The sequence below is a fragment of the Letharia columbiana genome, assembly GCF_014066305.1.
Source record: "Letharia columbiana isolate WasteWater2 chromosome Unknown Sc0000002_s0, whole genome shotgun sequence".
Taxonomy (NCBI): domain Eukaryota; kingdom Fungi; phylum Ascomycota; class Lecanoromycetes; order Lecanorales; family Parmeliaceae; genus Letharia; species Letharia columbiana.
Window position 1 is genome coordinate 1,546,805 of NW_023501038.1, and position 25,757 is coordinate 1,572,561.

A 25,757-nucleotide genomic window follows, 5' to 3' on the forward strand; every position below is an offset into this window, starting at 1 on the left:
CCACGGAATGTCTTGGCAACGGCTTTTCTGCACCAAGATTTCTTCATCTTCCGCCTTATTAATTAATAAGTCTGACCACTCGTCGACACGGCGACACCGCTACGCAACACGAAATGCCCACTATTTTCCAAAAGTGGCAATTCTATCGATAGGTACCAAATAGAAGCTGATGCCAGCAGATCCTCTTTTGCAGATCTGGGTGAAAACCAATTGCAAAGAGACGGCCGCATTCGCTGGCCATGCAGAAACCAAGGCACAACAAGTGTGCAACATGCTGGCCCAAAAGCGCGCAAAAAAGTACCATACACAAAGCATGGGAGTATCCATGTTTCTTCTCGGTGTGCGACTTCCCATTTGTCTTCGTTTCCTGTTTCCCACCATGTTGTCGCGTCCCCGCCACCGCCGTGTTTAGGGAGGCTGGGACCGCCAACCACCTCCCCGTGAACCACATATTTGATGTCATCTTCTCCTCTTCTTCACATTCCTTTTCAATCCTACACGCACAATCTCTAGTCTCTCGTTTTCCCTTCAATTGGTCTTACAATATGTTCTTCACCATAACTCGTCTAGGCCTCGCTCTCTCAGCTCCATCCCTCATCCTCACACAGTCAGTCACCACCTACTCATTCACCGCAAATGGCACTCCAACCTCCCTCGTCTTTACAATACCCACCGTTCAGACAACGACTGTCACATACACTCAAGCAGCCTACACAATGACCCTCACACCAGCACCTATGATTGAAACACATACCTTCACCATCACAGCACCTGCACCCGAAATCGCATCGATAGAAGGCGCAATACCTCAGTCCGTTCAAGTGGTAGCGCCATCTGTTGCGCCAGGCTCCGTGGTCCCAGTGGTGATACATGGCTATACTGCATCAGTGCAGATACCCGCAAGCGCATCGATCCCAGAGGGCACATACACACCTTCGCCAGTCCATATCGATGCCGCAACACCGGCCGCAGTGTCAACTGCAGGAGCTGATGCTTCCCAAGCTGCCGCCAACGCTCAGTCGGCAGCGTCAGAAGAGGGCGCCGTGGCTTCGAATGTTGCCGGAGACACCAATACACTTGCTACAGGTGCTGACCCTGCCGCTACCGCCGCCGTCACCGTAGCTTCGAACGCTGTCGCAGACGTCAGCACCGCCGTTACTGGAATCCCAACACACGTTCCCATACCCATCGTACCCCTCGTTCACGCCTCTGCCGCTGTCCAGAGCGCCGATGCCTCAGCCTCAGAGGCGGCCTCTAATGCCGGTACTGGCGCATCTTCTGCAGCCAACGGCGCTGCCTCGGCGGCTACTGAAGGGTTTGCGTCCACGGCTTCTGTACCAAAGGTAATTGTGGCGGACACGACATCTTTGCTCACGCCTACTCCTATTATCGCGAGTGTCACCTCTACATCAGAAGGTATGGTGACCTCGACGACCTCAACTACTGATACCACTTCGACTACTTCGAGCTCAGTAGCTGCCCCCTCCAGCTCTTCCGCTCCAGCATCTTCGAGCTCGTCATCAACTGCCCCGGCGCCAAGCACGAGTAGTACCGCGGCGCCGAAATCGGGTGCTATGGGAAGGAAGGTTGCTGGAAGCTTGCTGGGTGCTGTAGCCGGGTCTGTCGTATTGTTGCTCTTTATTTGAGGAGATGGGCATATGGGAGGTGAAAGGACATAATGCGATGATACCATTTTGCGTACTGGAGTTTGATTTTCCAGGGACTGTTTGAGCAAGGGGCATGGCGAAAAGGAAGACTTGTGGCGTACGTTTGATTCTTTCACTGTGGATATGAGCGCATGAGATATATGCAAACAGGACGTTATGTTTATATATTACAATCTAATACACCAACTCCCATGTAATCGCTTGCTGATGCTACAATCATGGAATTCACTTCGCTCCAACTTTTCATCAAACACAAGTGCCCTTGCGGAGTGAAGCCCACTAAGTCGCTTCTGAAACGGTAACAACATGATTGTAGGTGACAAAGTCATTGAACCCAGCCTTGTAGCACCCTTAAGTGAGGATATATTTCCACACATCATTCCTCGCGCCGCACTCTTCCTGCCACCAAACTCAACCGGTAATCATATTCCCCCAATCCCATGCCTACCAAATCCCAGGCAACATGCTGAACCGCTTCTTCTGATACTTTTCCCCAAAATCCTTTCTGTACCTCATCTCTTTCTTCTTCGCCCAGACAGCCATCTGCGCAGCCGCTACTACTGCGAATAAAACCGTACTCCAGCTCCACGATACTAGCGCTATTCCCACCCATGCCAGCGTTTCGAACATGTAATTTGGACATGTCACTAATCCGAAGGCCAGACCTTGCGGAATTCCTCTTTCCGCCCCGCCTGAAGAGCGGAGGTTTCGAAGTGTCACGTGGTTGCTCAGATTTCCTAATTCCCCGATTACAAACATCGCTAGTCCAGGGTATGTGATCAAGGGACTCGACTCTTGGGCAGCGGGAGCAGAGGGGAGGTAGATCCAGTAAGCCATATTTAAGCCTGACAGGAGCCAGTAATGGGCGCTGTTTTTGAAAATGTTGGAGACGGGCATGGTGGCAGAGCTAAAGCGGTGGATGAAGAGGGTTTCGAGTTCGCGTTTGGCGAAGTGGAGACAGACAAGTGTGAGGGAAAAGGTTTGTAGGTAGGAGGGACCGGAGCCGTTGGATGTGGAGGGGAGGATGAGGTAGAGGAGGGGGTGGATTATGAGGGGACCTAGGTATTCGACTGGATGGCGTTGCTGTTAGCATTGGTACCTAAGGGTGCCGAATTGAGATTGTGATGATTGTATACCTAAGAATACAGTCCGCCACGCTATTTGTGGTCCCAGATCTTTGACATAGATCGTGCTCTGCTCCCGCAACCCAGTCGAGTTGATAGAGAGGTCTTTGCTATTGGGGACGAGGGAGCCATCGCTGCCTTTCGTGACGCGAAGGCGGTGGATGGTGGTGCCGGCTTTGAGGGCCAGTTGGTGGTAGAGCTCGGAAGTAGGGCCATTGGTTGGTAGGGAGACTTCTTCGGGGAGCTTCTTGACCGGTCTACCTAGACCTCAGTTAGATTTTGGAGGGTATGTGGGTGAGTGCTGGCAGTTGCTTACCTCGCGGCCGCACGGCGAGGGTCAGCTTCTGAGCAGCCATTGTATCTCTATAAAAGAGTCAGGAGAACTGCGGACAATTGGGAGAACATTTAAACCTCGTTGAGCATTCAGATCTTGACCCGCCTGCCAAAGCTGAAAGGCCTGGAATTTATGTCAAGAAATGTGGAGCTAGCAGAAGCGCGCCAACGCATCGCTTCCCCCGTTCGTCAATTGTGCTGCCAATCGTCGAACTGCCCTCCATGACGAACAAACAACCCGAGACTGAGGCTGGCAAAGGGGAGGCGCGCGCACAAATGGATTGAGGATCACCATAAGTATGCAAAAGCAGTAGCAGTTCCTAATAGTCGGGACCATGGACGTACAGCCTTGATTGAATCGCTCTGGGAGATTGAGAATGCCCCGGGGGAAACCAAGCTGATGAGCAAGACATTGCAGATGCCCGTCACGAAAGGAGACAGGGTTGAGCCTTCGGCCATGGTCTGGGGGTAGAACGCACTGGACCCGAGTCGGAGGGCACGACCTCGTGGATAAGAGTTGGGAGTCACCACCGCTAAACAGCGAAGGGTTCACTACATGTCCACAAGCACGACACTCTTCTTTCTTCCTCATCTTCACTCGAGGCTTGGGTTTTCTCCCCCCCTCTCTCTCTCTCTCCCTCTCTCTCTCTCTCTCTCTCTCTCTCTCTCTCTCTCTCTCTCTCTCTCTCTCTCTCGCTCGCTCGCTCTCGACCACCACATATCATGAAGTCAGAAAGGTCACACCACACTTTCAGTCCAAAATCTTCATTGAATTGACAGGTACTCCATTGCTGGCTTTCAGTGTTCACCAACTCATCTACCTTTGCTAATCAAGTCCGAAAGCCTTGCTTCAATATTTCCTTTGATCTAGCACCTCCATCCACGCTTTTTATATCTAGGCTCTGCCGTACGGCACCTTCTCCTGGGCTTGTACACTGGTAGGGACTGCCGCTCTCCAGACATTGCTTGTTCCCGTACTGTTCTCCATGATCTTCTCATGGCAAGGATCTAGTCACTCGCTTATATCTTCGCGCCTGCCAATCTCTTACCTCTTGTCACTTACCAATTTCCCATACCTTCGTTGAAACATAGGCTACATACAATCAGGCTTTTACATGCTGTCCATTTCGCGGTTGAGATTACAGACTCGAGCACCGCTATTTCGGACTCACATGATCCATATTCAGTCACTCCCCCAAAGCACTCCTCCAGACGCCGACGAGCATCACTACACCGCATGCTAGTCTACGTTGACTTCGATTTCTGAAGCTTACCTGTCCTTTATGGTTTCCAATCCTGTCTCTGACAAGTATCTTCACAGATCGCTCAATCAACGCGCCGGCCCTCACCTGGCCCCAGTCGTGCCAGCTGAAAATCGCGACACACCGCACCTTTCGCAGTGGCCGACCTTAGACTCTGAACCTCTTGCCGTACGTCTCAGATAATCTTGCTCGCTGATCATATGTTGGGTTTGTCGATATCCTTGGGCCAACTCGGCGTCATCTTTACCAAAAGTAGGGATCCTAAAGATGAATGATTTCTGCATGTGACTCCCGTGTATTGAAACCAACTGCGAACACATCACAGGCCTTGATTCACCGCAAGTATAACTCCACCTCATTGCACCTCAACCTAAACCTTCTCTCGCCTTTCAAGATGGCCTGCACGGAGAATACCCCACCGCCTAAGGACCTTCAAAAGTGGTACGATGAGCTATATGCAGATCTACCAGATCTGCCTGATGCTTTGGAGGAATCCTTGAGGTCGAAATACAATTTCCGCATAGGTGTTCGGGAGAACAACAATGTTCCCATTACATATCTCGACCAGGACGACAGTGGTACCTTCGATCCAGCTAGCAAAAAGCCACCAGAATGCGTGGTTATCAACAGAAAAAAGCGGGAAAGGAGAGAGCGCATCGATGACGGGACACCCAAGAAAGTCAAGACCAATACTTGGCAGGGAGGAAGACGGACGGGACGTCAACTTCCAGTGGTGCTCAAATTCACCTCTGAAAATGGACGAGCAACACTGAAGGACTTCGGAACTTCACTTGACAACTGGCCAGAGCGCTTGCCGGATCCAGATAGCAGAGATGATAGCCCGATTGACTGGCTAGAATTCCAGGCCCAACCATATGATCTTCGCGAACGTAGGAGATGTGATCTTTCGAATCCTGCAAATGCGGCTTGGGATGATGACCTCCGTTTGGAAGACATAACGCTAGGCTACCCAGCTTACCGAGGATGCAAAGGCTGCTTTGACTGGGGATTCCGTTGCCCCTTGCTGGACGAAGGGTCCAGATACCCATGCGCAGAATGCGCTGCTGACGATGCAGAGTGCGAACTCATTGTGGAACCGGCTGTGAAGCGCACGTGTGAAGAATGTCGTAACCGGAGACAGCAATGTTCTTACAGAGAAAAGGGAGACGACCATACTAAACCATGCCAGCAGTGTGCCAATGCTTCTCGAAAGTGCGTGGCGGGACCGGCAAGTGGAAGGACAAGGACCGGGCCATCACTGGGCCAAGGTGCCCCTCGACCCCGAAAACAAAACGCTCAACCCCGAAAACAGTGTGCTCAGACCCGAAGATCAAACGTTGGCTGTACCCAACGACTACGAGACAAGGAATTGTGCTCGCACATATCTTACATGGAACAGGCAGAGTGCGGCTATTGCTGCAGGGGAGGTACATCCTCTACCGTCGAGTCACCGGAATCCCAAGCCCCCATGTCTAGCAAAGGGAGGGAAAAGGAGCATGAAATCTGTAGCCACAAGCGGAGCCAGCCTGCGGCTGCAGAGTCAACGAAGTCGAATCGATACCGGACCATTACTACTAAGCTTGCCCACCCTATCCATTTCAATTATGCATATGATGATGGTGAGGGAACAGCGCCGTGTCACTGGTGTGAAGATGCGATTTACGGGATCCTTGGACTTGGGGAGGTTGAAGTTGGAATCTTTGACAACGAAGACGGTCAAGGCTTCATTGAAATCGTGGACGGCCACGCAGCAACGTATGGTCATAGCCGTATGTGCGAGTTTTGCACAACTGATCGCCTCAAGATTACCGCTTGCAAAAATCATGAAATTGAGCCCATCGCGAGCATGGACCCAGACAAATTCGACTACAAAGGGGTTATGGAGTGGATGATGCCAGGCATGGCGTCGTTGGCGCCGTTTACATGGTGCTCTATATGCCCTAGCCCTGCGTTCTATTGTTGCTCCGCGAAACCAGATATCGATATGATTGGGCAAGAGGAGGATCTCTATCTGGGGGATCAGAAAGGGTGTGGCTTATTGTTATGCGAATCCTGTGCTGTCACCTTGATTGGCGGGCACGAAGGAAAGCTGGACAGACTGATTGATAGCCTGGAAAAGGATGGAGAAAATGGAGGGTTTGGAATACGAGCGGACGCAAACTTTCTACATTCAAAAGGAGAGCTTCTGCGGAGGATGGGACTGTTTTAGGCACGGCTCCCGTAACCCTCACAACTCATGCTCACCATGATGTAGCCCCCCCTCCAGCTCCGACTATGACAGGAAAGCCTGCTCCCAGATTCGACCAGACGGGAGAGTTCATGGCTGGTACTGGGAAAACAAGGTGATGACGAGCCAGGGATGTTCAAGGAAGAAGAGTAGTTGAAAGATTCAAGGTGGAGGAAAATGAGAGGTTGAATCACGTCCTGGATTCCAGAGACTGCCATTCGGTATTTGTCGCAGCGATGGGCTTCGGCCCCCAGTGGATGCTCACCACTCTTAATTGTGCAATGAGCCTCCTCTATCGACATTTGCTTCTTAAGCATTCTGACTTCCCACCTGGTTCTCTTTGGGTCTCGCTCACGTCGTCAAAAACGCTTCCGACGCAGCGAGGCGGGAGTTGAGAGGCTTTTATATGTATCCATAGATTTCGATCGGTAGTCAGCAAATTGAGCAATCTACGATCGCAAGTCTATAATTGAATCTCGTGATTGGATGTGTCCGGTTACTTTGTTAGGGACGAGGGTCGGTGTCATGCCGACTTCTTGAAAATCAAAATTGTCGAAAGTCGAACTTTGAAAATTTCTCAACGGCCACCATTTACTTCAAAGGCTTCAAAATTCCTAGACGTTATTCTTCAGATAGTGAGAAATACTCAGTATTAATTTGAATATTTCAGCTCGTGTATTGGTAGAGGTTTACATTGTTTAAGAATGCTAGCGCATATCTGAAGTCGGCAACCTCTTTTGACCGGGAGTGAGGGTCCAAGGAGTCTGCTAGAGATTTTTGCGGCGACCTAGAACGACCGTTGTGCAACCTTGGCAGCTCCCTTCAGGCGCGTTCCCCAATTTAAGCGCGAAAGAGCAATGACCAAACAATGAAACCGATCACAAAAGGAAGGCCTCAAGCCGGATAATTCGATGAGGACGAGGTTGGCCTATATACTGTCATGATTCTCCGGTACAATGCCCGAGCTCTCCGACTTCCAGGCCGGGCAGACGGTCGAGCTCTCAACCGGCGTCAAAGCAACAGTACAATTCATCGGTAACACCCACTTCGCTCCTGGGGACTGGATTGGGATAGAGCTTGAGAACGCTTCCGGAAATCATGATGGAGCTTTGCAGGGGCAACGATATTTCGATTGCCCGCCGGGACATGGCTTGTTCATCAGGCCTTCCGTTCTCAAGATCGTCGACGAGTCTACCCCGAAACCAACTGCACGGCCAAATGGCAAGGCGAATGGGGCAGCGAAAAATGGGAGACCGCCGAGTTTGGCTGTTGGAGGGGCCAGAAGGCAGAGTGTCCTGGATCCAGCGGCTACGAAGAGGCAGAGCATGAATTCTGCGAGCCCCACGCCTACAGCGAGGTTTGGACCTGTGTCAAGGTTGGGGGCAAGTGCTTATGGAGAGACTCTATGACTGTGTATACATGCTGACTGATCCAAGTCTCCGAGCAAATCTCCAACCAAGCAGCTCGGCTCGTCCACCTCCTCTGGTAAGTCTATTCCAGGAACCACCACTGCTCCGAATACAGCCCGGAAGTCCATTCTTCCTCCTACAAAACGGACTTCAATGGGTCCTCCATCTAAGGCGCCTCGACCTTCTATAGCAGGCACCGTGAACGGCTTGGCGAGACAATCCAGCCAGACATCTCCATCGTTATCTCGAGGACCTTCGAATATGTTTTCAATGCGGTCGGCTGCAAAAGAAAAGATTGATTCAGTCAGTGGTGAGAGCCAACACAGCATGGACAGTATCCATGAGTCACCCGCAGATTCTCCAGAGCCGGAAGCGCTCTCATCGCCGCCAGTGTCTGAGTCTTTGGATGATCGTTCAAAAGCGACGGCCATTTCGCCATTGTCCCAAGCTTCAGGCGTCAGCCTTCCTACATTGAGTCGGGGAAGATCTCCGCCTTCTACGAGCCAACGCCCTCCGACTGCAGGCACTGCTTCTCAAAGGGAGGTGGAAGACCTAAAAACCAAGCTACGACTGATGGAGAAGAAGCGCATGGAGGACAGAGAGAGATTGAAGACACTGGATAAGGTTCAGGCGGATCGAGACAGGTTCGAAGGAGTCATACAGAAAATGAAGTCAAAGTACCAGCCGCAACAGCAGGAAATAGCGGAATTGAAGAAACGGCTCAAAGAGATGGAGGCAAGATACCAGGCTCTAGAATCACAGGAGGCAGAGAATGACACGATTAACGAGATGGCTACTCTGGATCGAGAGATGGCCGAGGAAACAGCGGAAAACCTGAAGATTGAACTGGACTCGCTACGGCAAAAACATGAAGAGCTGGAGCTTGAAGTTGAGGTGCTTCGAGAAGAAAATCAAGAGTTGGGTAAGGAGATGAGCCCAGAAGAGAAGACAAGTCAGGGTTGGCTCCAAATGGAGAGAGACAAGGAGCGCTACCGAGAGGCTTTGATGCGACTGAGAGACGTAACACAACAACAGGAATCAGACCTAAAGGACCAAGTTGCTGAACTAGAGCAAGACCTGGAAGAGCTGAACAAGATCAAGACCGAGAATACACACACAAAGGCGAAGCTCTCAGAGTCGGAGATTACGCTTGTGGAGTTGCGTGAACAGCTGGATAGTGCCCTTGGCGCCGAAGATATGATCGAGGAACTCGCAGAGAAGAACATGGCCTTGACTGAGAAGGTGGATGAATTGAGGCAGACCATCGAGGACCTTGAGAGCTTGAAGGAGCTCAATGACGAGCTCGAGATCAATCGTACGGAGACCGAAAAGCAGCTACAAGAGGAGATCGACTATGATGAGGCCTTGCTTGCTGAAGAAGCCAGGAAGTCGGCTATTCAGGACGGGACGATCCAAGACCTTGAGTACACAGTCACGCGTTTCCGGGATCTAGTCACAAACATGCAAAGCGATCTTGAAGATATCAAGGCCTCACAACAGATCTCGGAGACGGAAGCCAATGAGCTGAGCAGCCGCTCCAGAGCGATGATGGATCTCAACATGCGCTTACAAGTCTCTGCATCGAAAGCTCAAGTCAAAGCTATTGATCTCGAACTTGGCAAGATGGAAGCCCAGGAGTCTTCGGAGCATCTAGCAATCGTGCAGCTATTTCTACCTGAAACTTTCAAGAGTGAACGCGACTCGGTACAAGCACTTCTACGCTTCAGACGAATTGGTTTCAAGGCAAACATAATGAACCATTTCATCAAAGAAAGAATGCATGGCTCAGCAACGCCTGGTCAGGAGGATGACCTTTTCACGTGCTGCGGTGTCCTGGACAAGTTGACTTGGGTCTCATCAACGTGCAATCGCTTTATCAGAAACATAAAGACATGCGATCTTGAAGCTTTCAGGAGGCTTGGTGGTGCTTCGTACGAGCTTGAGCCAGTAGAACGTGCCTTTAATGTGTGGGTTGACGACCTGAAAAGAGACGAGCTCAAAGTCGAGCAATGCGCCATGGAGCTGCAGCGGTCCGTTTCACTCATGTCGCATCTGGCCGAAGTGCACATCGGCGAAGACTTGGTACACTACGCCGATGAAGTCAACATGCGGGCCACAATGATGCAAAGCTATTTGGAAAACTCTACTACTGCACTATCTCATATTAAAACAGTGTCTGAGGCTAACGTTTCTACAACGAGCATCGAGAGCGATGAAGAGAATACGGACCAGGAGGAATTCTTCCGAAAGATGGACGCGCTGATTTCGCAGACGCGCAGCGCAAAAGTCATCAGCAGTAAATCTATTCGTCAGCTGCAAGATTTGAAATCCAGATCGCTTACTCTTGAGCCTTCGACACTCAATACGGTAGAGACAGCCCAGAATGCTGCTTCTGAGTTCGCCTCCTTCACCTGCACGGCAGGCATGTCCATACTGCAAGTCCTCACCGAAGAAGCTCGCAATGTTCCAGTCACGTATGAAGTCTTACTGGATCAAACGCCATTCGCATCTTTAGCCGCAAAGCTGCACTCTGCTACTGGACAGCTGCAGAATTTCTACAACCTAACAAACAGTCTTACACAAACGGTTGAATTCCCATCGCCCCCTCCACCACCACCTTGGAAATTACTTGCGCAGAATATGCAGGTTGCCACCGCTGATATGGTAGCACGTGAATCAGAAGTTGCGCGATTGAAGGACGAAGTGGCAGAGATCAACACCACGCTGGCTATGAAAGAAAAGATCGCTGAAGAAATGGGTGTCAAGGTCGAAGTCCTTGAGAAACGTATTGGTGAATCTGGTGGACGGAGAGAGAAAGTTAGAGAGCTTGAGGCCGCTGTCGAAGCTGCGAATTACAAGGAGAGGGATCTCCTCGGCAAGCTCACGTATCTTCAGAACGAGCTTCGAAGCCTCGAAGCTGAGCGCGAGAATTGGAAGCAGACCCCTCAAGTTGCAGCACCTACATCACAGCCCGGTCAAAACGCGGCTGCTACGACGTCTCGAGCGTCTCTGCGCCAAATCGATAATCTCAAGTCCGAAATACAAGCTCTACAATCATCAATCCGCTATCTCCACTCCGCATCCTACAACCGCACCCTCTCGTCCACTTACAAATTCGTCTCCGCGCCACTCATTCCGCCACAAGCGTCTCCATCACGCCTCCAAACCGAGGCCAAAGATGTCCTCAAGGAAATGCTCAACGTCATATCCCAACCGGGAAATCAAATTGTCCGACTACAGCCGAGGAAGAAAGCTGAGAGACTGCTCTGGAGACCAGCCCGCGAGACGAGCAATTGGAAAGTGCAGAATCAGAAAGAGGAATGGGAAGAATGGAGGGAGTGGAGAGATGGCGTTGCGAGGAAGTCTGCGATGAGCAAGAAGGAAGAAGAGAGGAGGAGAGAGGTGAGGAGTAGGAACACTGCCGGAGAGAGGGAGCCGCTCGCCAGTGTAGAGGTGCATCTGTCAGGCAAGACAATATCGGGACATGAGATAAAGATCGTGAGACCCGGGGAGTGGGACGGGCTGGAAGAATCATTGGGCCTAAATGTGGGCTAGCTTGCCATGGTCTTGACATAATCTCTGGGGCCTTGATCATTGCATGAGCATAAGCGAGTTTCTATGCTGTAGATTGATACCCTCTAGCGCTTCGTTTGACGAGCCACGGCCACACGTAATCGACGGATGTTTTTGTTGATATTTTCGATTCTATGCAGAACCTGAGCTGAATACATGCAATGGACCTTGTGCTAGCCATTCCTAGACGCTAGATTCGCCTCGGGAAGCGTCCGAGGAAGACATTCCTGAGACGACCGAGTCGTGGTAATAATCTTTTTGCCGCAAAGGTGCAGCGAAAGCCTCAGCTCCACGCTCCAAGGAAGGAAAGAGAAGATGTCCGCATGGTGAAGGGTGATCCATCAGCAAAATCACAGCGTCCGTGCCATTTATCAACCGACGATCCAGATCCGGGGGTACTCGAACACAACACCGAACCGGTACCCCCCACGAGAGGTCAAGTTTCAGCTACGTCGATCCACCAACGGCCTCCTCACCTTGTGGAATTTCCTGGAAATTCCGATACATATCGCCTTGGCATCCGTCTACGGGATCCGTCGAGGCGCTCATTTCATACAGTGTGTGTAGCGAGTAGTCGCCGTGTCTTCTTCAACCCTTTTGTCCAATAGAAGGTGAAAAAGATGCAATTCCACACCCATGAATGACGGCCGCTACTCACCATCGGTGGCATTTTCTCACTCAAACTCGCTCCACCATCGCTCCATCGCTCCGAGACTCATGTACCCCTATCCCCATCCCCTGCACACGCCCTTTTGTCCGCCGCTCGTGGGAAACATGTCGCGAACCGGGTACGGAGAACCGCCTTCGCAATATCGGTCGGCACCTTCTTCTTCTTCTTCTCCTTCTCCTTCTTCTTCTTGGATCTCACATCCCCACCACCGACGCCGACGACATCAGCGCTGCGCACCTCGTCCTCCATTACGCCCATCCAACCCCTCTCGCCATCCGGCCATCTCTTCCGGCTCGTAAAAGGCCGCCAATCGATGGCGGGGAACACCCCGCCCTTCTGCCGCTGCAGCAGCGTCTCACATTCTTCGATCAAACGCTCCAGGTCTCGCGCGAGCGCTCGGTTCTTCGCTCGCTCCCCGTACCGCTTTTGTCCGCATCCGACGGCAGGGCCCGCGGGCGCCACTTTCGACGTGTGCCGTTTCCGCCTCCGTTCCTTCCAATAGCCAAGCTTCTCCTGAATGACGCAGCAGCGCATCTGATCCAGATTGCCGCAGTGCATCTTCGACCAACTGCGCCGGCGTCGCCGTCTTGAGCAAGCGGCCGTATGCGATGCCCCGGTCGTCGAAGCCGAGGGTGGATATCTTGACGGGCAGGTCCTGCCTTTCAACCTTCTTCATTCGTCCGCACAGGAAGCTCGTCCAGGCGATGACGGCTTTGTACCCCGTCCGGACGATCCACCCGTCTTTCCCGCCCCCGCCATCTCGACGGCGCGTTCTCGAGCCCTGGGCGTTTGGCCTCCCCGTGGGCTTTTGCGCCGGGGTACGGGAACTCTGCTGTTATTTCCGGAGACGGCGGGAGGCCTCGTTGGTACCGCGCCGCGGCTCGCCTGAACAGCTTTGTCAGTTCGACCGTTGACAGTGCGGGCCCTGGGTAGGTCAACGGGTCTGGGGGGGTGGGGGCGGGATGGCGTCGCTGACGAGTTCGGCATGTTGAGTATGTTCACTGGGGAGGTCTGCCATGTTTTCTGCGGGCTCCGATGTCTCTCGATGGCTCTCTGTTTCGATGGCTTCCTGTCTATCAATGGCATCGCTGAGCAATAAGATCACGCGCTTCTTGGCCCGAAGCTGATCTCCGTAGGAGCTCCCGACGGCCATTGTGAGGGATTGCAGATTCTGTCTTCGATATGGGTTGAAGATGGGCCAAGGTATGTTGACCGGACAGGGGATGATTGTGTTGGTGATAAAAGATACAGATCTTTCAATGACAATGGGGGCAAATGTGTTTGTCTTTATTAAGACTTCACGGGGAAATTGAGAAGCTGACACGTATATAGGGGAACAAGTACAGAGGGGAGACAACAAGCATTATAACTTTTACCGCAGTTCATGAGATGAGGAGGCGATTCATGTTTGGAAAAAGAAATGCCATTATCGCGCACAAGTTCGGAAGATTTTGGACGTTTCCGTCAAACGGCTGCGAAAGCTTAGCTGTGGAGTTATCTGCTTGAATTTTCTGAGACGAACAAATGTTGAGTGAAGTGTCTTAATTCCTTTCCTTCGTAGCATACATTGACCTACGGTCACTGTCCCTCATATTGCTTTTAGCGAGACGCAAACGGTTGCTATCCCTAGATGCGACCGACCTTACTCCCCATGTCCTGGGGCAAGCCTAATAGCATCCATGGCTTTCCCAGCCTCCACTCTATCCTTAGCGTTCACCTTCCCAACTTCCCTCGCATACCCCAATCCCTTCCTTTCAGCCAGCTCTTGATACATTCTTAAACACCAATCCAACTCCTCGCCCGGAGTTCTTCTCAGTGACAACAGAGCCGCCCTCAATGCAAACAGACTCTTCTGCGGACCCAGCAAACCCATACTGTCATGCAAGCAGTACGGCATAGATCGGATGATGTTGGTGGCATTTTCCAGACGTCCGGTGTCGCCATGCTGGATGAGCAGTTGGCGCGCTGTTTGCTCTAGTGCCGCGAAGCTTCGGGGATCTTCGTGTCGGTTAAATCTATCCGGGGAAAGGACCGATGCGCATACGATGGCGATTGTGTTGCTCAGCGCTAATTTGCAACCCCAGAAGGTGGTCACGGTGTGCGCGGCGGGCAGATCCGGGAATGAAAATGGCCGCCTGTTAGTCAATGATGCGACAGTGGGATGAATGCCGTCGTTCGGTGGAGTGAGCCAGTACAATGGTGTCGAAGATTGACGAGTGAGAGCGTGATACCAGAGATTGAACGTGGCGTCCAAGGCAGAACAACGTCGCAAATATTTCGTGAGCAGTGAGGTTCCAACTTCTGGACCAAGGAGGTTTGCCTTGTCAATTCCTTCGAATAAAGCGGCCAAAGCAAAACCGTGATCGTATAGCCTTTGGGTCAGGTCTCTCTTCGGATACTGCCACCATTCGTATTGCCCTAGCGGAGATGCTTTGCGATTCTGTAAAGCTTGAATCATCTACACAGGTCCTCAGTCCCGGATCAGCCAGAGTGTTAGTCATACGTACCGCTGAGAGACGAATCCCTTCCAGAAGAGCACGTCCAAATGAAGAGCGATGTCGATCCGGACCCCGAATAAGCATGAGACGCGTCACACCGTTCGTATGACTATTCCATCCAGCTATCGAGTCATTCGTGGGTTCCAAAAACTGTACGACCATACTCAGCTCGATTACAAGCGCAAAATTTCAACATGAGCTGCTTACCTCATAGAAGGCCAGAATATTACCGGTCGCCAGGGTCTCATCTTGCCACATAGTGCACTCGTCGTAGAGAGCCTTCTGGACCTCTTGCAACGCTTGGCCGTACAAGACTCTCCCGTTCAGGACAAGCGTGTTATCTTGATGAATCCAGCCTAGTCTGGCCATGGCCAAAGCTTTGAGAGATAAGCGTAAGGCTGGCGAAGGGTCTGGGAGGCCCAATGCTTGTTGTAGCCAAGGGCACTGACAGCCGGTCTGGACGCTTTGCTGGGGAACATACTGTTCCCAGAATGAGGAAATAAGCTGGGCTTCATAAGCTGCGGCATTCCTGGGTTGGAGGGGCACGCTGCCGATGACTGTCTTCTGGTTATATGGAGTACTCCTTTGCTGTGCAGTTGTGGGTGCAGTGAACGGTATTATGGAAGAGGCCGGCCATGATACCGTACCCTGTGGTCGTTTTGCTTCTTCAAACGCTTCTCGTTTCGCAATACCAAGTCCGGTGCGATTGAGGAAGACTGGATAACGAGCATACCCCTCACACATCCGCCCATTATTGTGACATGTCTTGCAAAGTGGTAGCTGAAGATCACACTGGGTTTGATGTAAGCAAGGAACGAGTCTGGTGCATAGTATGCTTAAAGGCATGGCCGGATTTGCTGACTTTTTTCTTACGCCGTCGGCAGGTGAGACACCCTTTTGATCTACCCGGAATCCCAACCATTAGAAATGCGATCTCAGACTATGTCGGTTCCAATGATACGGAGTAGTGTTCGTCCGATTGACAGGCGATCTCATCGTTGTGTTTTCTTCAGACTGTGCGAACATGGAAGCGCAGTGTTGCTTGGAAGTACGGTAAACATCGTCCACCCTTGGCTGTTGAAGCATAGAAGGATGATGCGAGCTGAGAAGGCGATTTCAGGCCTACCTGGGTGCCTCGTCGTGAGGCTGCAAGGCTGCTCCAAAGGATCTCGACGCTATTCCAGGTTAGGGCAAGGGTGCCGATGCGCGAGAAATTAGCGTAAGGTATATTACACCTTACTTCAAGTTTCCCCATGCAAAAGCCTCTGCGTTGCTTCAACTTATCAACTTCACAATCATAAGTGATAAGTGGAATCAAGAAATTCCAGCGGTTGAAATTAGAATCGAAAGAGTATCTAATAGCAATCTAGTATACAGAAATGCTGATTTTGAACTATTAATTTGATAGGATGCAGAGGTCAAAAGAAGGATGAAGTTACTCTCGAGCGAAGTTCGCCGCGCTCAAAGCCTAGGATATTTGTAACTATCCTAAGACAGTCTCTCTCTTGTAATTATTCTTTTATCTTAACGGCGTTGCAATCGCAGCGACCAGGAAATTAGTATGTATATAGAAACATACACAGTCTGACTGATACTTGCGAAGGCCGATACTCTAGTTTGAATCAACGCGATGCGCGAAAAATCCTAGTGCCAAGCAATCCAGAGGTTTCCCTCTCATATAGCGCTTACATTTCGGCCTCGCCGTCGATCAAGATCGTTAGCTTTCATCCGTTCATGGTGGAGAAAATGATTGCATCTAGGCACCTTGGATGTTACAACATAATGCTCCATGAAGTGAGTGCGCCTGTTCTGAAGTAAGACGGTGAACCGGGCTCGACTGCCTGAAGGACCACGTAGAGCTGGTATGTTTGAATGATCCTACGCCTCCAAAAGCCCAAGTTGAGAGGTCAGACACCTGAAATAAAGCCCACTTCACATTGTTATGTCTGTTTTTGCCTGAAGGGTCGAGGCTCACGACAGAGCACACTCTTTCAGGTGGTAAAGAATGTCTCTCATGTACCTTACATATTGATGGCAAGCCATATAGCACCGACAGCAACAATCCGACTCCAACATATGCGATTCCCCTAAACCAAAACCCACCGGACCCTCATCGCACCCCTCTCCTCCGCCTCCTCAACCCCCTGACAGCCCAAAACCGATCCCTTTCCTGCTCCCTCTGCAAATTCACAACCCAGTTGTAGACATATCTCGCGCAAATACTCATCAACGACAACGACAGCACGTTCACCCCCAGCACCACCAGCAGCGCGAACAGCAGCACTACCGCGCAGCGCCACCACAGCGCCAGTCCGATCCAGACCCATTTCGCGAGCAGTGCGATGAAGGAGAAGACTTGGATGCACAGGGCGAGCAGCCGGTTGGTGAAATCGTCGATTCTTTGGTGGACCTCGTCGAGGAGGTCGGTGTTGGATTCGCGGGTAGGTGGGTTGGGTGCCATGGTGGGCTTTGTCGGGGACATGTTGGATTTGGAGCGGTGGGGGGTTGATTTCATGATGAGTCGAGGTGAGGTGATGGGATTGATACGTGCTCTTTTTATTGCAATATCTTCAGCTCCGATCTTTTAATCCCATTTTCCAACTTTTCAACGCAAAACATTTTCTTGGCTTAATCCACTTTTACCCAGAACTCAAGCAGGCAATAAGTCTATTGAACATCGAACACGAAGGAAAGAAATAAGCAAAAATATAACCTCGTTCCAGAATCAGAATTTGCAGGACCTCGAATCATACAAGACACGCGCATCTCTGTACACCCAACGCCCAGCGAAACGAATGGCTTCGTGCACTGCGATCGAGGAGTGTGAGCAAAGCTTCACTTCGCCATGCTCGCAGGTGGGCTGCTTGCATTCATCAGCAAAAGAGTATGACAAGCGTGACCGAGGAAGCGCCAGAAATGCATCCCTGTCAACACTTGATCTGACGACAGCATTCTTCTCTGATCCAGTACCGGACCTGCAACCATATCAAGTCCCAGATCCGGTCTCAAGATGTCCTGCCGCAGCGTCCTTGGCACCAGGAAGGAGTGCGAGGCTTTTTAAAGGCGGCGGCAAACAATGGGAACAGGAGCCGGACAAGTATGTGATGAAGAAATGCTACTGGCCCGGATTTGACAACGATTCCAAATTCAAAGTCTTCATATCCGAGACTCCAATCCTGATAGCGCACCTCCGCCCATCGGAGCAGAATGTCGCATATGACGCCATACTGTCCGGAGCACCCGCACACAAGATTCCCTCATACTATATCTTACACCTGTCCCGACTCGCCAACATCCGCCAGGCTATCGCCAGCAAAACAACAAGCTGCCAAGAGGAAATAGAGAATCTACGCCGAGCGAGTGTTGCAGAGCGGAGCACGGAGTCGTTGAAGACTGAATGCGTTGATGGCGAGAAAGTGGACGAGGCGTTCCGTGCCTATAAGAGGGCTATCAAGGAGAAGCAGAAAGTAAAGGCGTGTGAGAGGGGGGTGATGAGGTTGCTGGAGCGGTGCGAGGATGTTCTCAAAAGGGGGGCTGGCTTCGAGCCAGTACGTTGGCGGAGGAGTGCGTGAGGGGGACGATGGGGGGGGGGGTAGACTTGGAGACGTAGGTGTTATGGATTCTTGGAGGACCAGGCCAGGATCTTGAGGCATTGAGAGGCGGTGAAACCACTGTCCTGAACTCAAAAGCAAGGCGCGAAAGCTGGAGTAGGATTATTCATGGGATAGAGCTTGGATGGATCGTTCGTTGCGTATATGTTAGGCTGGGTATCTGCCATCATCACGAGTCAATAAGGCATACGTCGAGGAGTGCATGATTCAGATGTCATACCGCGACAGTGTCTTTCCGAAGAAACATTTCTCAACCCACTAACGTATCCATGCCCCAATTGCCGATAGCCTATCCACCGTCTACTCTACCGCAGGCCTCGAAACAAAACCGCTCTCGTGTTCGACATCCCAGCAACAGGAAATGCAACCCGACATCCCTCAGTCGCAGTATTGAGCCTACCACTTATGCCAGCGCAAACGCACAAGATTCTGCCAATGGAAATATGGCCCATTGGCATGTTTGAACCCGAAGTACGCACCACTGTCCGCACTCGCCCAGATGTTTGTTATAGTCAGCACGGATTCCAAGAAGGAGTCCTTGATGGTATGAGGTACTCCGCAGGCAGACGTGGGATATGAGCCGAGGAGGCGACGGCTGTTATCCGTGGTCTGGAAGTTGACATCCATCGCGTTGAAGGGTGAAGCTCTGGGTGTTTGTGGTCTCATGAAACAGTACACTTCCAACCCGGCGCCCGCCTCGAGTCAAAAGGCGCAGGAAAGTAAAGCGTGAACAGCAACATGCGTTATAGAATTGGAAAGTCAATCTTCTACCCCCGATATCACGATCAAACCAAACAAGAATGATTACCGCCGGGCTCTCAAACCAGGCGCCATGTTCTTGACCCTCACCTTTCGATCAAAATCTCGTTTTGCTCAAGGCTTCCTGAAGCTCTTCCCCGAAACCGTCCGTGGTGTCGAACCTCCCCCCCTCAACCCCAAGATCGATACCGACGTGAGAACCTCTCGTAGGCCGCCGATCGAGTCTCGTCTTCTTCCCATTCCACTTCGCACGCTACGCCCCGAACTATAGCGCCCGTTGGACCATCGACCAGGGCTTAATAACTGCCCCGTAATTCACATGAGTAGGCGATGACCGAGGCAGGCCGGAGGGATGAGGATCCGATGGGGGTTTCCCAGGGTATGCGACAGGGTTTTGGGGTCTCGCAGTGTGCCGTAGAAGAAGAAGAAGAAGTAGTAGACTTTGCGGAAGACGCACGGCTCGGGAGCACCGTGACGGTCTGACGTGTAGCCCGAGGTCAACCGGTTTAGAGGGGCGCTTTTGCATTCCTGGGACGTGTAAGATGGGTGGTTTGGTTCTTGGGCTGTCTTTGGGGATTGCGCTCGCGAGCGGTATGGCATCGGAGGGGGCGGAGGCGGTGACGGAGGGACAGATTTCGTTGGTGATTTGGGGAGGCTACTAGAGGATGTGTCGGTCGTTAGAGAGGGCATGCTGTCGTAGCCAGCGTCGTTGATAGATTCTGTGGCCATTGAGAGCATGGAGCCCTCGTGAGTATCCAGGTTTTCTCCATATGAACAGCCCCCAAACTTATTATATACATTTGAATGGAAGTTAGAGCAGCGCCCATCCCAAAGGGCCAATCCTTAAAAGTAGGAGCGAACTCACGGATCCGTCTATATCTCGGATCGAAGTCATCTCATTACCTGTCTGGCTTATACATCCCCAAATAATTTCCCCAAAATTCGAACTCCAGTTCTTTTAGTCATTGTATCATCCAGTGACCAAGAAGATTTGCCGTCCACCGAATCCCAGGTATCGTCAACCATCAGAATAGATCGTCCTGCCATTCCACCCTCTCGCTAATTGTCAACACTACCGTCGTCTGCGCTCTAATCCTGTTTACCGGCGTCGGTGATCCTGCCTCCTCATTGCCACCTAGCTCAATCTCCTCTTCATCCACCTCGCCCCTTCTCTTTCCCCTCTTCCCACCGTACACATCTGTTTTGTGATTCCACGCGCTTCCGTTGCCGCTGTAAATATTGGGCAAGCTATTGTCCTCCAGCCGGTTGAAGCTCCGGTCTGGATGGATCTTGGTGCCGCTGCGCCATGAAGAGGTAGGGTAAGTCTCGGGGAGTGGTGGTTTAGGCCTGTGGGTGCCGCCCCAGACGACGCGGACAAAAAGTGGCCGGAGGGAGGGAATGCAGGCGGATACGACGGCTATTGAGGGTTCGGCGGCAGTCCAGATGGAGCCGGAGACATATGCGTAGGTTATGTCGGTTCCATGGAATTGGGAGATTACGACCAGTCGAACTATACTAACCGCGCAGACACTGCAGGAACTTATTCAGTAGGTGATCTAGCCCGTTTGGTCTGCGTATACTCACGTCATGCCCATGATGAAAATGAAGGTCAGTAGTAGCTTCTGTGGTGTGCCGGTCTTCAGATGCCAAAGTATGGGTATAGGCTTGATCGCAGGTGTCAGCCCCAACCAGATCCGAACAACCGCGGATTGCTACTCACCAAGACCAAGAGGGCAAAATCTGTAGCAGCGTTGATGGAGCCAATGATGATCAAAAATAGCTCGACTTTAATGCAACGACCCGGGTGCGTTCCGGGGAGTTCGCCAGCAAGGGTGGTCCAGAAGGCGGAGATTGGCGTACATTGCCAGATGAACACAATGATGATTGAAACAGTAAAGGCTACAACGAAGAGGCCGCAGTACTTGAGGATGCGCCGAAATTGGACGATAGGGAAAATTCGATACTGGAACAAGATGCTACCGATCGTGCGCATTAATTAGACGCTGCAAGATTGACCGAGGACGAAGACCGGCTCTCACATGGAATATTTGACGCTCGCCATAGCAAGCGCATACAAGAATTCGAAAGCATAGTTGTACTTGAAATACGAGTATAGGTCCAGTGGTGATAGGGAGAGGAGATGATGGCCCATTGCGTGATGGGAACCTGCAGGTGTCAGCCCGGGATAATGCGATCGGTAACAGGAGCTTCTGACTGAGGATCATGATGATGCAGGGGCCCCATGCGAATAGCTGCGAAGTCGTCAATCATGACCACGATATCTAAGTCCATTGTTTAAGAGCATCTCCGTACCATTGCCAGAATTACTGTAGCGTCATCCCACTATTATTGATAATGTCAACCTCTTTTCTTTCGTCCATGTAGCAGCAGATGGAGCCTGTACCCAGAATCCAGCCCTTGACATCCATCTTGACAGCAGACGTAAGGTGACAGCCAAAGTAGGAAGAATGAGCAAAGTTATCGAGGCTCCGAGTATATCCCCGTTACGGTTCTCGTACAGCGCAGGGTCTGTTTTTGGGTTGGGCGCGACAACGACACCAGCACCGGCACCAGGATCCATTTCAGCGTTTCCGAAAGCAAGGACAACGACGACGCCGCGTATGCATCAGCGATTGAAGCACTGGCAGAGTGGCATCGTCGTTGAAGTGAGAAAGTAAGGATTATCCATAGTGGTCCACATGAAACTGATTTTTAGGGGGGCTTTTGGAGCAAGTGACTTTTGCTGTGCCCCCTCGTACAAGTGAATAATCGTGCTCTATTAGGGCAGCCTCTAAGTGCTTTAGTCTTGCTATAGTGCAAACACTGTCAGTTATCGATCCCGCCAGCAGCGCCGGCTGCATATCATAGCGCGCCCCATTCAACGCTATGGCCAAAGGCTCCGTGCTGAAGGGAATGTTATCATTGGTTGAATATGTAGCAATCAAAAGATCAAGTACTTATCGACCTATCGTACCTGGGCAAGTGCGGTCATAGTTTCCGGGACGAGAGATCAAAACGTGTGTCATGGACTTCCCGAACAAAGTTATTATTGAGAAGACGGCTTCTCGAACTTTCTACTCCAACCTTCAGTGGAGCCGGGGATTTTGTTGTAGAGGCTCTTCCAGGTCAGAAGACGGGAAGAGATCCCAAACAATGTGCAACAGATAACTGTCCATATTGGCAATAAGTAAGGTGGCACGTGGGGGTTGGGAGATTTAGTTCGTATTAGGTTCGATTCCTAAGCTGGTCAATGGTGTTGCGGTGCTTTTTTTTTCGCACGTGTTATGCACATGAAATTAACATAACGGGGAACGCGTGGGGCACTGCTTTTGGGGTGGTGATCCCCGTTGGACTGTAATACCCCTGTTTTCTTAATCATTGGGAAACTAAAAAAATTGCGATTTTGGCACCCCGATAATCAAATACAAAATTTGAATTTCCTATATAACCTCACCACCACTTATTTTTACAGGCTAAAAACTTTACGAAATCTACTTACTATATTAAGGAATGTACTCATAAATTTGAAGATTTTAATTCTAATCTTATAAGTGAAATGTAAAAGCGAATATACCGCGAACCTCAAAAATTTTTATTTTTTTACCGCCAAGACTTCTCGAGAAATCTAAGAATTTATTAAATCCTTATTCTATAATAGAACGAATAATTAAGATCTTCTATAACTTGATAATCATAATCTCTCGTATAATTATTAAAATCTATAAAGTTTTTAGAGCGTTGTAAGTTATCGTTGTGAGGCTATTCAAGAAGCATTTTTTGTTTTTTGGATGGGGGTCCCAAATCGCGATTCTAGTTTCCCAATGATTAAGAAAATAGTATAACAACCTTTGCTGTCGACATAGCAGCTTTGCCAACCAGCCCCAGTCTATCTCGACATCACTTCAACCGGATCAAGTAAAGGCACCAGGGCAGCACAAATGACCTCTTAAAGGCTCCTCTTCATGTACACTCACCTTCTACGGCAATATTTCTGACCAGGGACACCACATTCTGAATGGATTTAATCTCCACCATTTCCCATCATCGTCCTCGGCAAGCACAGAGTCGTCGCCCGCATCATCGCCCGCATCCTGGCTAAGCCCCCCAACGACCTTTCCGTCAATGGCGTACTCTCCTCATGAACCCACGATGCTGGATTAAATACGCGTATATACTGCCTCGCTCGGGTGGAGGAAAAGTCCAGGATGTTGAAGGTTTATATGGAAGGGGTTTACGAGGAGACGAGGAGCGCTTTCAGAAGAGCCGAAGTGGCTACGGGAGAGACTTGTGAGGAACTGGTGAATATGAGAAGATGCAGAACGGCTCTTCACTCAACGTCAGGAGTTAGTGGCGCCAGCAGAGATGAAGCGGAGAGACAGATAGCGCAACGGAAAAAAGGGGGTTGCTGAGTGCAGGAGGAGAGTGGGGAAGATGTATGGAAGAATGTGGGTGCAAGAATGTTGTAGAATGGAGAGAGCAACGGAAGAGCTGCCGGGCTTTGTGAGGTGTTGGCAGCTTGTCCCTCCACGCAGCCAGCTCCTGCTACTCAAGCCTCCTTCCATTGTGCAACATTTGTGATATGGCTAAGCTGCTCTTCCCCTCGAGTGATGATCAGCTAGACGATCAGTCTACTGCAAGCCGCTATCAATGCAAATCTCCAACGAATGGCCAGGTTATCACCGCTCCGTCGGCTTCGTCGGAGTATCTTGCGCTCTACAATGCAGTAGGATCTCGCTACTGAATCTACTTTGGCATTTCCTCATGATCTTGGTCTCAGATGAGATTCCTGCTCGAGGTCCATGCCTTTCTGCTTTTGCGAGGTAGCAGAAATGAATGAGGCACGACTGTTGGGGGTTGACGAGAAGTTTTGAGCGTCTTTTTCAAAAGCCGTCGTGGAGGCTAAGCTTTCTCGAACGTTGGGCGATAAAGGGAACCGAGGAAACAGCCACCTCCTCATCATCTCATCTTGGTAAAATGTATGATCTCGCATCTTGGACGTTTGATGCCTGTAATACTTTTATACATAATTATATACTATTGCCTTCAGATCGTACGACACGTTCCGGTCTGGTGTCATCAACACATTGTTTCAGATCACAAAATGTCTGTCGCTGGTGTTATTAATACTGTAGCCGATTTCATGAACAAAATTTGCATTGTGCTCACCAAGGCTTATGACCACATATTCTATCTCTCAGAATGACCATTTCGCCATACAAAATTGCCCAGATGGGGACCAAAAAGCGCGAGACTGCTTCATTACCAAGAGAGCAGCACCGGTGCAATTCACCGTGGCGAGAATCGTCAGTGAATATTCTCAATATGCCGCTCTCTTTGACAAGAATGCCCGAAACATCTTCGACTTCGCAATCTCAGCCAGCGCCAGCCGTGTCAGCGGATCCCTCGACACAGCAATGGATGGAAGTACTCGAGAAGGGAAAGCCCCCACGAGAACGATCTCGAAAACTAGGAAAACCGCTCGAGATCATGATCGCAGGGGCGATAGCAACTGCGAGAGAACTAGGACTCGAAAATTCTCCGTCGCGATGGCAAAGCGGGCATCATGGGTGGTTCTTCGGGAAAAAGTATATCGAGGGGAAGAGCTTCCAGACTCAACGAATGAAGATGGTCGAAGTCCGCAACTGGCCCGTCAAGATATCTACCCTGCCCTCCGAGGGACAGATCTCGGTGTATCTAACCCTCCTCAAGACCGCCAGAGTCGATCAAGTTGCCGCATACTACAGATTACATTGCGAGCAAATCGACAAAGTTCGATGCTGCATTGCTCGCGAGTTGATAGAGCATAGAGAAAATGACAAGCAGTACCGACAGATATTCCCGGTTCTTTTCGCTCGTCACGGCCACATCGCCAAGTTGTCAAAATTGAAGAAAGCGGCGCATGCGGTGCAAGTTGCCAATAAGCAGTACAGGCTACGAGCAGGAACTCGAGCTTACGCGAGAGGATTGGAGATGTTGATCGAGAAGTGTGAGGCTCGACTGCAGAGGATAGAGAACTTCAGAGCAGCAGATTGGCGGTCGTATGGTAAAAGGCCGAGGTGGGCCGATGGTAGGAGAGGTTGGACTGGATTGAGGCCGGAAGAAGTGGACGTTCGTACCGTCGACACCACCAAAGACGAAGAGGTTTGCTCAAGGGATATGAGAACAGAAAAGTTACAAGGGGTACTGAGGGCACGGTACGCGAGGTCGTTCCCGCAAGCAGCGGATAGAAAACTTGCAACTTCTGCCATCGAGGACCGAAGAGATCGAGAGATTGTCTGGGCAGAGCGCATTGAGAAGGCAAAGGCGATTCTCCGAAAGGCTTTTCGTTAACCCTCTCAACGACTCTGGCAGGCGTTTCTTACGGTATTTTGGAGGAGGCACATTGTATTTCCCGCATTATTGGGGCTAGAGCTTGGACACGCAACAGATAGCATATGTGTGGAACGGCGAGCAGGAGACGTTCGTTTGACAGCACTCAAGGCAGAAAACTGTGTACACCATTAATGATACTACAACAATGATGATGCAGAGTAGCAGAGAGCGATGATGGTATTAAGATCGTGATTTGGATCCTATAGAATGTGACGTGGAATTGTTGACAGAATTGCCTTTTGTGGGGCAGCT

The 25,757-nt window shown here is 50.8% G+C and overlaps 13 protein-coding genes across 13 annotated transcripts; 6 read left to right on the forward strand and 7 right to left on the reverse strand.

Moving 5' to 3' along the window:
* Positions 1-545: 545 nt before the first annotated feature.
* On the forward strand, positions 546-1,802 carry HO173_001430 (uncharacterized protein; the record flags this gene model as incomplete). The annotated part of the gene is made up of 2 exons (XM_037303369.1): positions 546-1,618; positions 1,721-1,802. 2 exons carry the CDS (start codon positions 546-548, stop codon positions 1,800-1,802), a joined length of 1,155 nt encoding a protein of 384 aa, XP_037170016.1.
* Positions 1,803-2,111: 309 nt separating this feature from the next.
* Positions 2,112-3,147, reverse strand: HO173_001431 (uncharacterized protein; the record flags this gene model as incomplete). The annotated part of the gene is made up of 3 exons (XM_037303370.1): positions 2,112-2,737; positions 2,804-3,052; positions 3,108-3,147. The coding sequence occupies 3 exons, from the start codon at positions 3,145-3,147 to the stop codon at positions 2,112-2,114; spliced, it is 915 nt and encodes a 304-aa protein (XP_037170017.1).
* A 110-nt stretch (positions 3,148-3,257) lies between these two features.
* On the forward strand, positions 3,258-6,595 carry HO173_001432 (uncharacterized protein; the record flags this gene model as incomplete). The annotated part of the gene is made up of 4 exons (XM_037303371.1): positions 3,258-3,308; positions 3,384-3,592; positions 4,446-4,554; positions 4,712-6,595. 4 exons carry the CDS (start codon positions 3,258-3,260, stop codon positions 6,593-6,595), a joined length of 2,253 nt encoding a protein of 750 aa, XP_037170018.1.
* A 974-nt stretch (positions 6,596-7,569) lies between these two features.
* Positions 7,570-11,577, forward strand: HO173_001433 (uncharacterized protein; the record flags this gene model as incomplete). The annotated part of the gene is made up of 3 exons (XM_037303372.1): positions 7,570-7,999; positions 8,050-8,098; positions 8,331-11,577. 3 exons carry the CDS (start codon positions 7,570-7,572, stop codon positions 11,575-11,577), a joined length of 3,726 nt encoding a protein of 1,241 aa, XP_037170019.1.
* A 733-nt stretch (positions 11,578-12,310) lies between these two features.
* Positions 12,311-12,823, reverse strand: HO173_001434 (uncharacterized protein; the record flags this gene model as incomplete). Its single annotated transcript, XM_037303373.1, has 1 exon — positions 12,311-12,823. The coding sequence occupies one exon, from the start codon at positions 12,821-12,823 to the stop codon at positions 12,311-12,313; it is 513 nt and encodes a 170-aa protein (XP_037170020.1).
* Positions 12,824-13,100: 277 nt separating this feature from the next.
* HO173_001435 (uncharacterized protein) lies at positions 13,101-13,418 on the reverse strand (the record flags this gene model as incomplete). Its single annotated transcript, XM_037303374.1, has 2 exons — positions 13,101-13,150; positions 13,205-13,418. 2 exons carry the CDS (start codon positions 13,416-13,418, stop codon positions 13,101-13,103), a joined length of 264 nt encoding a protein of 87 aa, XP_037170021.1.
* Positions 13,419-13,907: 489 nt separating this feature from the next.
* Positions 13,908-15,132, reverse strand: HO173_001436 (uncharacterized protein; the record flags this gene model as incomplete). Its single annotated transcript, XM_037303375.1, has 3 exons — positions 13,908-14,723; positions 14,773-14,913; positions 14,971-15,132. 3 exons carry the CDS (start codon positions 15,130-15,132, stop codon positions 13,908-13,910), a joined length of 1,119 nt encoding a protein of 372 aa, XP_037170022.1.
* A 1,741-nt stretch (positions 15,133-16,873) lies between these two features.
* On the reverse strand, positions 16,874-17,278 carry HO173_001437 (uncharacterized protein; the record flags this gene model as incomplete). The annotated part of the gene is made up of 1 exon (XM_037303376.1): positions 16,874-17,278. One exon carries the CDS (start codon positions 17,276-17,278, stop codon positions 16,874-16,876), a length of 405 nt encoding a protein of 134 aa, XP_037170023.1.
* Positions 17,279-17,558: 280 nt separating this feature from the next.
* HO173_001438 (uncharacterized protein) lies at positions 17,559-19,104 on the forward strand (the record flags this gene model as incomplete). The annotated part of the gene is made up of 3 exons (XM_037303377.1): positions 17,559-18,311; positions 18,663-18,875; positions 18,937-19,104. The coding sequence occupies 3 exons, from the start codon at positions 17,559-17,561 to the stop codon at positions 19,102-19,104; spliced, it is 1,134 nt and encodes a 377-aa protein (XP_037170024.1).
* A 344-nt stretch (positions 19,105-19,448) lies between these two features.
* Positions 19,449-19,862, reverse strand: HO173_001439 (uncharacterized protein; the record flags this gene model as incomplete). The annotated part of the gene is made up of 1 exon (XM_037303378.1): positions 19,449-19,862. The coding sequence occupies one exon, from the start codon at positions 19,860-19,862 to the stop codon at positions 19,449-19,451; it is 414 nt and encodes a 137-aa protein (XP_037170025.1).
* A 296-nt stretch (positions 19,863-20,158) lies between these two features.
* HO173_001440 (uncharacterized protein) lies at positions 20,159-21,714 on the reverse strand (the record flags this gene model as incomplete). Its single annotated transcript, XM_037303379.1, has 7 exons — positions 20,159-20,663; positions 20,718-20,797; positions 20,854-21,109; positions 21,173-21,299; positions 21,349-21,385; positions 21,447-21,476; positions 21,538-21,714. 7 exons carry the CDS (start codon positions 21,712-21,714, stop codon positions 20,159-20,161), a joined length of 1,212 nt encoding a protein of 403 aa, XP_037170026.1.
* Positions 21,715-23,712: 1,998 nt separating this feature from the next.
* On the forward strand, positions 23,713-23,874 carry HO173_001441 (uncharacterized protein; the record flags this gene model as incomplete). The annotated part of the gene is made up of 1 exon (XM_037303380.1): positions 23,713-23,874. The coding sequence occupies one exon, from the start codon at positions 23,713-23,715 to the stop codon at positions 23,872-23,874; it is 162 nt and encodes a 53-aa protein (XP_037170027.1).
* A 458-nt stretch (positions 23,875-24,332) lies between these two features.
* HO173_001442 (uncharacterized protein) lies at positions 24,333-25,463 on the forward strand (the record flags this gene model as incomplete). Its single annotated transcript, XM_037303381.1, has 1 exon — positions 24,333-25,463. One exon carries the CDS (start codon positions 24,333-24,335, stop codon positions 25,461-25,463), a length of 1,131 nt encoding a protein of 376 aa, XP_037170028.1.
* Positions 25,464-25,757: the final 294 nt, after the last annotated feature.